Source organism: Danio aesculapii, chromosome 5 (assembly GCF_903798145.1).
Source record: "Danio aesculapii chromosome 5, fDanAes4.1, whole genome shotgun sequence".
Classification (NCBI taxonomy): domain Eukaryota; kingdom Metazoa; phylum Chordata; class Actinopteri; order Cypriniformes; family Danionidae; genus Danio; species Danio aesculapii.
The window spans coordinates 22,519,711-22,531,947 of NC_079439.1; the positions used below are offsets into that span (position 1 = coordinate 22,519,711).

Sequence of the window (12,237 nt, forward strand, 5' to 3'; positions counted from 1 at the left end):
ATTCTCAAATGTCATGCATCTAGCTTACTGGAAAAGGCTTTTATAGAAATCTAACCACTGTAGACCTGTATGCATTCTGAAGCAGTTCTTCCAGGATTATGAAACGTCTCAATGCTGTGAAATTAACATATCCAAATTTCAGCCTCCCAGCTTCCTGAAAAGTTTGCTCAAGAAAGTCAATTTGTATACGGCTGCTATAATGAGATTTTGCTACTTTTACAAGCAGGTCTTGCAATTCTCCAAAATTCAACTCAAGTCAAAATATACATCAGAAATGACATTTAAAACCAGTGGCGTAACATGAAAAAACCCCACATCATCAACACGAAGAACACTCTCAGTAGGTTACAGAGAAAAACTACACTTTACATTTCTCTCTAAGATTTCCTCACCTGAAAAACACTCGCAGTTGGGGTCAATCTTGCAATCACATTCACTGGTCGCCCCCGCGATTATGATCATCTCTCCATTTGTGGATACTTCTTGCACACGGCTGTGTTTTCGGTCATCGGTTTCTGCGATGTACAGTGTGCCCTGGTGGCTGACGGCAATAGCTTTGGCTCCCTCCAGCACTGACCGCACTGCTGTTTTCCCCAGTAGCACCGGTTCAATACTGGCCATGGGGCAATGGATGGGTCGTCCCGCAACAACTCGCACTTGCTGAGACTCGCTGACCTGGAGCACAAGGTTATTATCGAGGACGTAGAGAGAGTTATCCAGCGGACTCACAGCCAGGTCTGTGGGCCACTCTAAACGCACCTGTGGATATACAAATGTATATTATTACATTTTATGAAAAGTGATTTTCAGATTGCACAGCCACTCTCGGCTGCTTATGGCCAAACAGATACACTCTCGCCGACTCAAAGGAAAGACAGGGTGTTATCTCATTTCGACCGTTATTATACTGATTTACATGTAATATCAGAGAGCAGGGCCGTTTTACATAAAATACAAAAGGAAGAGATGAATCACGGAGGAGTGTGAATATAGACAGCGTGATCGGCCTTGAACAAGTGATGCCGAGGAATAACTTGATATCATACTGTGACTCGTATTCTGTGGACATGGTTTGGATTTACACAATCTGAGAGAAAGCAGAAAACGATTCTCTGGAAACTGTGGTGCACGCCGGTCATCTGGAGGTGAAAAACGGCAAAACTACCTTTCACAACTGGAGGTGGAAAAACCTCTTTTGCCTAGAAAAAACGAGGCCTGCTAAACTGTGAGAAGTAAAAGATGTGCCTTGCTTCACTGATCCATTTAACAATGCTAGTTTTGCTGCTTTGAGGTTTTTGTTTTGATGCATAACGTGGATCTGCTCTTGCAATGATGCAAGACATATTTATTTGTGAATATAATATAATATAATATAATATAATATAATATAATATAATATAATATAATATAATATAATATAATATAATAATTTAGTTATAAGCTGCCTTGCTAAATTTTATTATTCTGAGTTTAAAAAATAAAATTGATTTGTAAATATACACACTAAAATGTCATTCAGCATAATAATAGTTTATATACAAATAATCGTTAAATGACATTGAAAAAAAAACATTTAATGACACAAAAGACCACTTTTGCAGCACTAAAATAATTCCTTAAAATACTAAGCTTTACTCAGCTGGAAAATATGTTTTTGATTATTTAAAACTATACTAGGGACAAATATATGACCATACAAAATTTTAAAGACATATGTTACACAGAATGAAGTTGGAGCATTGTTTTAACAATAGTTCATTTACTTTTTACAAAAACGGTTTGAAACATTAAAGTAGCCTTACTCGAACATAAACAGCATCATTTTTTGTTTACTTTTGTAAATTCTATTTAGGCACACACCTAAAATGGAACGTCTTGTATATTATGTCTCATATTTGCACCAATCAAATTTCAAATAAAAATAAAAAAAATAAAAAATCTTCTGCTAAAAGGAATTTTTACATTAAAAACATGATAAATTACATATATGTAAAATATGGGTAATTCAGGGAGTCCCCAAGGTCTTAAAATGTCTTAAATTGCAAAAACTAAATTTTAGGCCTAAAAAGTCTTAAATTCACTGAAATAATGTGTTGCAGGTTTTGAATTGTTTTAAACAGATGTTCCTCTGTCCATTTTAAGGTCAAAATTATTAGCCCTTTTAAGCTATATTTTTTCCCGATAGTTTACAGAACAAACCATCATTATACAATAACTTGGCTAATTACCTTAACCTGCCTAGTTAACCTTATTAACCTAGTTAAGCCTTTAAATGTCACTTTAAGCTGTATAGAAGTGTCTTAAAAAATATCTAGTAAAAAAAACATTTACAACAGCTCTTGATTAATCTATCAGGGAAAGAATGACCTTCCATTTATATAAAAACTATTTACAGACGTAAGGGGGAGTGGACATAATATGTGTGAATAGGCATGAAACTTAAGGTTTTATAACAGAAACACATTAGGTTGAATTTAGGCCAAAAACCAACAAATACACTCACCGGCCACTTTATTTTGTACACCTGTCCAACTGCTCGTTGATGCAAATTTCTACTCAGCCAATCACATGGCAGCAACTCAATGCATTTAGTGGTCAAGACGATCTGCAGCAGTTCAAACCGAGCATCAGAATTGTGAAGAAAGGTGATTTAAGTGACTCTGCCAGATAGGCTGGTCTGAGTATTTCAGAAACTGCTGATCTACTGGGATTTTTACACACAACTATCTATAGGGTTTACAAAGATTGGTCCGAAAAAGAGAAAATATTTGTGGGAGCAAATGTCTTGCTGATAGCAGAGGTCAGAGGAGAATGGCCAGACTGGTTTGAGCTGATAGAAATGCAACAGTAACTCAATTAACCACTCGTTACAACTGAGGTATGCAGAACAGCATCTATGAATGGATAATCCATCAAATCTTGAGCCAGATGGGCTACAGCAGCAATACACCACACCGGGTGCCACTCCTGTCAGCTAAGAACAGGAAATTGAGGCTACAATTCACACAGGCTCACCAAAATTGGAAAATAGAAGATTAAAAAAATGTTGCCTAGTCTGATGAGTCTCGATTTTTGCTGTGACATTCAAACGGTAGGGTCAGAAATTGGCATCAACACCATGAAAGCATGGATTCATCTTGCCTTGTATCAACGGTTTATGCTTGTGGTGGTGGTGTAATACTGTGGGGGATATTTTCTAGGCACACTTTGGGCCCAATGTGTCAAAGCCACAGCCTACCTGAGTATTGTTGCTGACCATGACCATCCCTTTATGACCACAGTTTACCCATCTTCTGATGGCTACTTCCAGCAGAAGAACGCACCAAGCCATAAAGTGCGAATCATCTCAAACTGGTTTATTGAACATGACAATGAGTTCACTGTACTCAAATGGCCTCAACATCACCAGATCTCAATCCAATAGAGCACCTTTGGGATGTGGTGAAACAGGATATTCGCATCATGAACGTGCAGCTGACAAATCTGCAGCAACTGCGTGATGCTATCATCAAAATATGGACCAAAATCTCTATTCCGGGGAAATATTCCAGTACCTTATTAAATCTATGCTATTCTGAAGGCAAAAGGGGTCCAACCCAGTACTAGTAAGGTGTCCCTAATAAAGTGGCCGGTGAGTGTATGTAATTTTCATTTTTCATGCAATTGTCTCTCTAATAAATATACATTTAATAATGTTAAACTTGTCTTTTTAAAATTATGTTGAAAAGATGTATACAAATAGAGTTGTCTTGTTTTGGCACATGAAAATATGTGACTATGAAATAAGTACATTAGATTTTTTTGTGACAAGTACGAAAAAGAAAAACATTTATTGAAAAAAAATTGAAGAAATCATTATTGTTAACGCTGTATAATGGTCTTAAAGGGGTCTTAAAATAGTCTTAAATTTGACTTGATGAAACCTGCAGAAAGCCTGGTAATCGCAAGGGCTTGCAACTGAAGAAATATATTGATTTTGAACAATTCTGTCACTCACAGTCACTAAAATAACTATGTCAGCTGCTGTCTACTTTTAATAACACAAGGGCAAGCAGCCGTAGAACTAGTGTGAGGATGGACTGAAAAAAAACAGCCCTTGGGAGATCTACACCAATGACATAGACCATTTTCCCATTAAATCCCCAGTAAAATAACTACACTGTGATCTATACCATTGGCCGGTAATATTTTAGTAATTCCACCATACCCTAATATGCAGCTAAGTAAAAAACACACACATATATATTGGTTCTATGTGTGTGTGTGTGTGTGTGTGTGTGTGTGTGTCCGTAGCTGCCCGACAGCCGGACAGTATTGAGTGTGAAGTGTGTCATATCCCATGCATGCTGGGAATTATGCAGATTTCAGTGCTTCTTTTACCCAGTGGCCTGCGGCACCTCATTTCCCCTTCTCTCTCTCTCTCTCTTTCGCTCTCCTTTTCTATCTCTCCTCACTGTCTGATTCTTATTCACACACAACACACCCAACCGGATGAACTGTGAAGAAGTGCAGTGTGTGTGTGTGTGTGTAGATGGAAGAGAGAGAGTGCGAGCAAGAGAGAGAGAATGAAAGAGAAATCAAGGGACAGTCTGCCAAAAATTGATGCTATTCAGGAGCGGGAAGAATTGTGTCTGACTTTGAAGGGAGAGCAGTCCTGCAGATTTAATGAGGACACACTGAGTTAAACTGCAGGGGGAGAGAGAGAGAGTAAAATAGATTTTTAAGAGCACTTTAAGAGAAAGATGTGGAATTGCCTTATGTTTGAGAAAAGCTTTACGATTTTAGTGTTGAAAATGGACAGAGCAGAGAAAGGCGGAAACCTCAAAGGAGGGAGAGAGATAAAAGAAAAGTAAGGATGTTGCTGCAAGCTGTATAATGTAACTGTAGCACCAGAGAGACCTTCAGTATCAGCACTTTCTCACTCTTGAGGTGAACGGCGGAAAGTGTGTGCGCGAGCTTCCCGTGGAGCTGAAGGAAAAGGTTGAAAGAATGAGACAGGGAAGGAGAGAGAGAAGGAGGGTCGGTCCAGACTGGCGCTGTGTGGGGTGTGTATGAAGAGTTTCCTTCATCTTGCAGCTCTTCAGCTTCTCTGGGCTTTTATTCACTTCGTTTTGCGAGTGTGTGAGAAGACATACTGACAGATCCTTTTTCTGATGTCTGAACACAAACACAAAGTTAAAAGAGTGTGGGACTGCCTATAAGAACCTAATAGTGGTTATTAAACTGACAGAGGCAGGCCATATCCAAGAAATACGTTATGAGTGATGTGTAAATTTGTGTGTGCATAAAATATATACGAGGCTGGGTTAAAGTATCGATTTTACATTTAAATACAACCTTAGTTTGAATCATCTTAAAGGGATGGCTCACCTAAAAGTGTTTCAGGACATTTACGAGTTTCTTTCATCTGCTGAACACAAAAGAAGGTATTTTAAAGAAAGAAGGAAACCGGTAACCATTTACTTTCATAGTAGAATAAACAAATACTATGGAAGACAATGGTTACAGGTTTTCAGCTTTCTTCAAAAACATTCTATTTTGAGTTCAACAGAAGAAAGAAACTCATAAAGGGTAACAGAGGCTAGCTAGCGAAGAGCTATGCAGGTGAACCTCACTCTGACCTCAAAAGGTGCACTAGCGACAGACACTAGGGGCCATGGTTTTTGGCCTCCTTGTCAGAGCAACTGACCCCTATACAAAGAATTGCTGGTTCGATCCCAGCTCAGAACGGGATGGGTGCAGTAGCACCGGTGTGTTACATGTGGGGGCTCGTCCGGGATGGGAGTGAGGTTTAGGGCAGTGATTGTAACTGAGGCCAGCAAGCAAACAGCTATGCAGGTAAATCTCACTCCTCTGACCTTAAAAGGTGCTCTAGCGGCAGACGCTAGGGGCCATGGTCTTTAGCCTCCTTGTTAGAGCAACCAACTTCCATACAAAGAATCACAGGTTCAATCCCAGCACAGAATGGAATGGGTGCAGTAGGACTGGTGGGTTACAGGAGGAGGCTCGTCCGGGATGGGAGTGAGGTTTAGGGCAGTGAGTGTAACGGAGGCCAGCTAGCGAAGTGCTTTGCAAGAAAACCTCACTCCTTTGACCTCAAAAGGTGCTCTAGCGACAGACGCTAGGGGCCATGGTTTTTGGCCTCCTTGTTAAAGCAAACGACTCTAATACGAACAATCGCCGATTCGATTCCAGCTCAGAACGGGGTGGGTGCAGTAGAACCGGTGATCTACATGTGGGGGGTCGTCCGGGATGGAAGTGAGGTCTAAGGGGGTGAGTGTAACGGAGGCCAAAGTAAACCTCACTCCTCTGACCTCAAAAGGTGCTCCAGCGACAGACACTAGGGGCCATGGTCTTTAGCCTCCATGTTAGAGCAACCAACTCCCATGCAAAGAAGTTCCCACGCCAGTTCGATCCCTGCTCAGAATGGGATGGGTGCAGTAGGACCGGTGGGTTACAATGGTTTGTAACAAGAAAAGGGTGAGAAAATTAGAGGATTTTCATATTTGGGTGGACTATCGCTTTCTTATTGATTTATAAATTTACCAAGATAAATCTTTTTTCAGTGTGTGTGATATTAGTTTTGCATTCTGCTAACTCAAAGGCATCATTTCAACCATGCTGTTATTTTTTCAAATGATTATTCCATGTATCGTGTTTACATGCTTTTAAGCAGCAGTGTTGAATCCGTGAAGCATGGGCAAAGAAATCATTATCATGAATATGCAATCTGTTTTTAATGTGATGCAACAGAAACACTTTGTAAATAACAGCAGAAAGCATCCATTTATTTTCAGATTTCTTTCACTGTGGGCTGCACTCAGTAACAGACACACAACATGGCCAGTGTAGGCTGATGACAGTTCTTTTCAACGAGTCTCTACTATATTCTTTGTGACTTAGTCTGTTAAACTAAGAAAGGACTCTTATGAACAAATTAGTTTTCTCTCAGTCAAAAAGAATAGCATGACCACTATGACCCCATTCACAAACAAATGATTCTTATGTTCAAGTTTTTTCTTTTTTGACGAATTGAAAGGAAAAAGCTGAGGCCACTGTTGTGCTGCTAATGAACAAATGACTTGGTTCATTCGGTTCCTTTCTGCCAGCTAAAAGCATACAGAGCGGCCAGTGTTATTTTGACAATCAACAAATGACTCTAACAAGTCGTTTCTTTTTAGTGATCAAAACATACAGAGCAACCAATGTTATTCTGATAATGAACAAATCACTCGTGAGCTGGCTCTTTATACCCAGGGACTGGCTGATTAAAAATAATTGCAAAAATATCAAAGAAAAATGAAGGAGGTTCTGAGAAAAGGTCAAGCAACATTTGCTTGCTGAAGCCACATTTTGTTTCTAACGCAACAACATTCATGCATTATGTGTGGTTTATTCGGAGCCACCGTGTCTAGATTTGTTAGTATATGTGTGTGATGGTGTGTATTCACCTGGCTGATGTCCATTCGAGAGTCGCAGCTGATCGGCTGAGAAGACGCGAGTCCGTTTGATCCAATGATGGTTGTTATCACTCCCTTGTCATCAATCTTACGGATTGTTGATCCATCAACAAAGTAAATAAATCCGTGCTTGTCCACTGCAATACCTGCAGGACAATAGGACACACACATGCACACACAGTCATTTCTCTCCATCTCTTTCAGTTTTAATGTGCTTTATTGGCGTAACAAATAATGCTGCATTTGCATTGCCACTGCATTTGCAGCTAAACGGCAGATGATGAGGAACGGTGCAATGAAGAAAAACCAGTTTGACTGTCTCAGGCAGTATATTCCTCTGTGTGTGATCACTCTGTTCTCAGAATCTTAAATGTATGCAAATTATCTTATGTATGCAGATTTATGCGAAATGACATCAGATATGCAAAAAAAAAAATCTGTATTTCTTTTCACTGTTCATCCAATTTCTCTCTTTCATTTGTCTTGTTCTATTCGAATGCTTGCAAATCACCTTGAGGTGTGCAAGGCAACTCGCTTTTACATTTAAATCATGCCGTGCGCAAATGTGCATTGTTACAGTTTAATTAAAACTGATCTTTAGCACAAATACACCTCCAGGCCACTAACATCAGGAAACAATCGCTGGCCTCATTGCTGTCAAAGACTTCATTGCTCTTTATTGTTATTGTTTCTTTTGAGATGTCTGTTCCACAGGTCTTTAATAGCACAGAGTTTATAAGGTGCAAACTGTGCTTTGAATGGAATATTGGGCTACTGTTGTTCAGTATGCACCATATACTACCCCATAATCATTACTAGCATTTCACTTCGACAGGTTTTTTTTACATCTCATTGCACTATAAAGTCAGCAAGTAAGTATTTGTCATGGAAATTTGCAGTTGTGGTCCAGTTTTGTATCTGGGAGCATGAATTAGTCACACTTTACAATAAGTTTACATTAATTATTACATAATAATGAACAGTACTTGTACAGCATTTATTTATCATTTACTAGTGCATTATTAAAGGGCACCTATTCTACCCCTTTTTCACAATTTAATAAAGTCTTTTGTGTCTCCAGAATGTGTCTGTAAAGTTTCAGCTCAAAATACCCATCAGATTAATTATTATACCTTTTTGAATCTCAGAAGTTTGAGCTGTTAGAACTTTGTAGCTGTTTTTATTGCCTGTGCCTTTAATGCAAATGAGCTAGTTCTCACGGCCCATTGTTCTCACGTGCATGTCATAGAGATGTGTAGCCGTCATATAGATAAACAGCACAGCGACAGACAAGAATGAAGCAGATTTCCCTTACTACAGTAAGAACTGATATTTGATATATTTGTTGAGGAGTAAATTAAAGCCTTTCTGCAATGATGAGTGATGCACAATGTTGTTATAAAGTTCACGCACACACACACACACACACACACACATACGTTTAACTTTTCACTGTTTTTACATGGCAAATGTGACAGGATACATGTCAAGGTTATAATAGTTTTGGATTTTTTTCATTATTTTTAGTTTTTAAACTATTTTTAGTTTTTATTTCGTTTTAACTTTTTGTTTTCAAATTCAGTTAATTTTAATTAGTTTTTAGAGGCAGATTTACTAGTTTTGCTAGTTTCTATATTTTGAAATTGCTTAGTTTTTAATAGTTTCAGTATTAGTTTTAGCTTTTTGTTTGTTGTTTTTTGTAAATTAAGATATTTGTTAGGTGCAAGATTCGGAATCAGTTCAGTCAGTTAAAACATCTCCATGATCTGAAAAGTTTTTTATAATTAAGTTTTGCAACCAAACTGAAGCATGATTCAGTTATTTAAATTCCATTACGACTTTCCGTTTAGAAATAAACTTACATTTGGCCAGATCCTCTTATTTAAGCCCTCGGTTTACTCGTGCTGCAGTTCAAGTGTAGTTCAGTCACATCAGGCTGTCATGTACTGTTGGTGTTCGGTTCACTGACTCACGCTTGCGCAATATTATCGGTTCACCGGTTCTCAAATCAGTTATCCGTGTTTACTGTTCTAATAACTGAATAACTCAGTATCTATTGGTTTATTTCGAGTCAGAGTGGTGTATCAGGCATGTAAAAAGTAAGTAGTTTGTGGATAAGTGCTTAACGTTTCTGGAGACTCATATCGTTTCAAATGATTTGGTTCGATTTGGTAAACTAGTTCACTTAGAAGATCCGGTTAAAAAGAATGATTAGTTCGCGATCGCGATCACTAATACAAAAATAAAACCCATTACTGGGCACAAATGTGTTAAATTAACAACTTTAAGTGTCTTCTCGGGTCGTATTTAATGCTTTCACGTTTTTGTCACAGGAGCAACAGTGGATGACTGGAGGAGGACCGGCTTGATCTGGCCAATAGCAGCAGGATTACAGTGGTGCCGTACGTGTCAAACACCGGGCAGCACGAAGTAAATAGATTTAATTCTAAAAAGCATACTATAGGTTTATGTAATAAATACATTTACAAAGACGAAAATGAAGGACGTTTTTGCTATAATTTTAGTTAGTTTCAGTTAGTTTTGTATGTACACAATACAGTTTCAGTTAGTTCTAGTTTTTTTAAAAACTTTCATTTTTATTTTTTTTTCAGTTAACGAAAAATTTGTTTTCAATTGTGGTATTGTTTTATCATCCATTTTCATTATCTATAATAACCTTGATACATGTTAATATACATTGATGTATGGACATCTGTTGTGTTAATGTACAAAATAAACCTGCATTAAGTCCACAAACCAGGGTGGAAGCGTCTTCTTTTTTATAATTGCACTGAAATGTGCTTTGTGGTGATGAATTACAAAGCAATTTAACTGTCTTTATTACAAACATGCACTGTTTTAAAAACATTTTAAACTTGTAAAACTCGTTCTTGAGGTGCACATGATCACAGAAAGCTGAACAGATCTTGTAATGCCAGTTGCTTTGCACAAGTCCTGTCTTGATATGATTATACGCGTTACTACGGAGACATTTTAATTCAGTACACGTCTGTCAATCAACTCGTGGGTGGGGAAATTGCACTCCTACGTCACGTTGCGGTGGGCCTTAAAATGGTAGGGATTTTGATCCTATTTTAATGTCAGCAAATTAAAAAATTTGACTTACTGTGTTTCTATCATTCCAATATGACTGTGGACACACTATGCTTACAAAAGTTGATTTTCGTCATAGGTGCCCTTTAAAATCCAAATTCTAGCTTGTTAGTATTGATGCATTGTGGGTTAACACGAACTAACAATGAACAACTGTATTACAATTAACTAACAGTAACAAAGATAAATAAATGCTGTATTAAAATGTATTGCTCATTGTTCGTTCATGTTCATAAATACAGTACATTAAATAGCATTAACTAAAACAACCTTGTTGTAAACTGTAAATTGCAACAAATCAACTAAATATTTCTTAAATTATATTCATGAAAATAAGATGATATGGCTTGGTTGATGACAAAATTGCACATAAAACATATCTTAAAAAGGTCAATTTGGAGCATGTACAAATACAACAAATATTTCTAAGGAGTTCACAGCAAAATTAATGATTTAAAAAATAAATAAATAAGGTAATAAAAGAAACAACTCACAATTGAAGAAATTTCATATGATATATCCTATATTGATTTGATTTATTTTCGAACAAAAGTATCATACATAAAATATCATTACCAAAAAATACATTTCAATATGGTCGAAAATAAAGTAGGATGAAGCACAAGCTTATTATTTTCCCACCCCATTACCACATACTGTACATCATTCGTCTATTACTTAAACTTATTTCTTCTTTTACTTATCTCTTCTTTTTACATGAAACATATTTTATCCTTTTGGTATCTTTGACAAATTATATGTTTGATTCCATTTGTAACTTTACATTTTGTAACATAGACGCAAAGAAAAAAGATACATCGTACTGCAAATAGCCATTAATTAAAATTTCATCATACCTGTCTCATTTTATCCTTTTTCAATCACCTTCATCATTATATTCCTTTAATAATATATATTTATACTTTTTAAGTTAATTAATAACCTGACATTGTTTCAGAGTCAGATCCTAAATATTCATATATGAATGGTGTCATTTCAGTCGTAAAAAAATGATTTTCAGACATATTGTCTGTTTTGTTTGTGTATCTTTCATAGAGATCTCGATAAATCTCCATAAAAAGTCTCACCAATCTTGTTGATGGTACCTCTGGCTAAATTATCTGACTGGAAACGGAATGTCAAGCCGAGTGTATTGCATTCTGGGATACAATAATCTGTGCAGTGTCTTCTAGTGTTCTACCACTCGTTTAGTCAAATGCAGCAGGTCATCTGGGTATTCCATGCATACAGAACATGGCATACATACCATTTACCGTCGCAGCAGTGGAGTATGCAGTATGCTATTTGGAACACCTCCACACAAATAAGCAGGTTATGAATTTTTTTTGCTGCATGTCGCTTACTGATATTTTTGTCCTCCAGAGGGATTTCACTCTGAAGTGGGAACGTGCTTATATAACCATCTCTCTCTCTCATACACACACACACACATACATCAGAGTTCGTTATGGCAAATAGCACTGTGTGTGTTTGTGTGTGTATTAGCAGCTTTTCGTTCCCTTCTCTAATTTGCTCTCTTTATTCTCGCTCTCTCCCTCTAATGAGAATCATAGAGATAAGCAGACATATTGGTCTGTTCTCTTGTTGATTTACTCTGGGAGCCATCGAGCCTCTCTCTTTCTCTCTCTCTCTCTCACAGACT

At 37.4% G+C, this 12,237-nt stretch overlaps 1 protein-coding gene across 1 annotated transcript in view; it reads right to left on the reverse strand.

Moving 5' to 3' along the window:
* Positions 1-12,237, reverse strand: part of LOC130229017 (teneurin-1-like) — a 323,020-nt gene that overhangs the window by 40,762 nt on the left and 270,021 nt on the right. Inside the window, 2 exon segments of the mRNA XM_056457598.1 lie at positions 393-759; positions 7,452-7,606. Coding sequence (XP_056313573.1) covers positions 393-759; positions 7,452-7,606 — 522 coding nt within the window.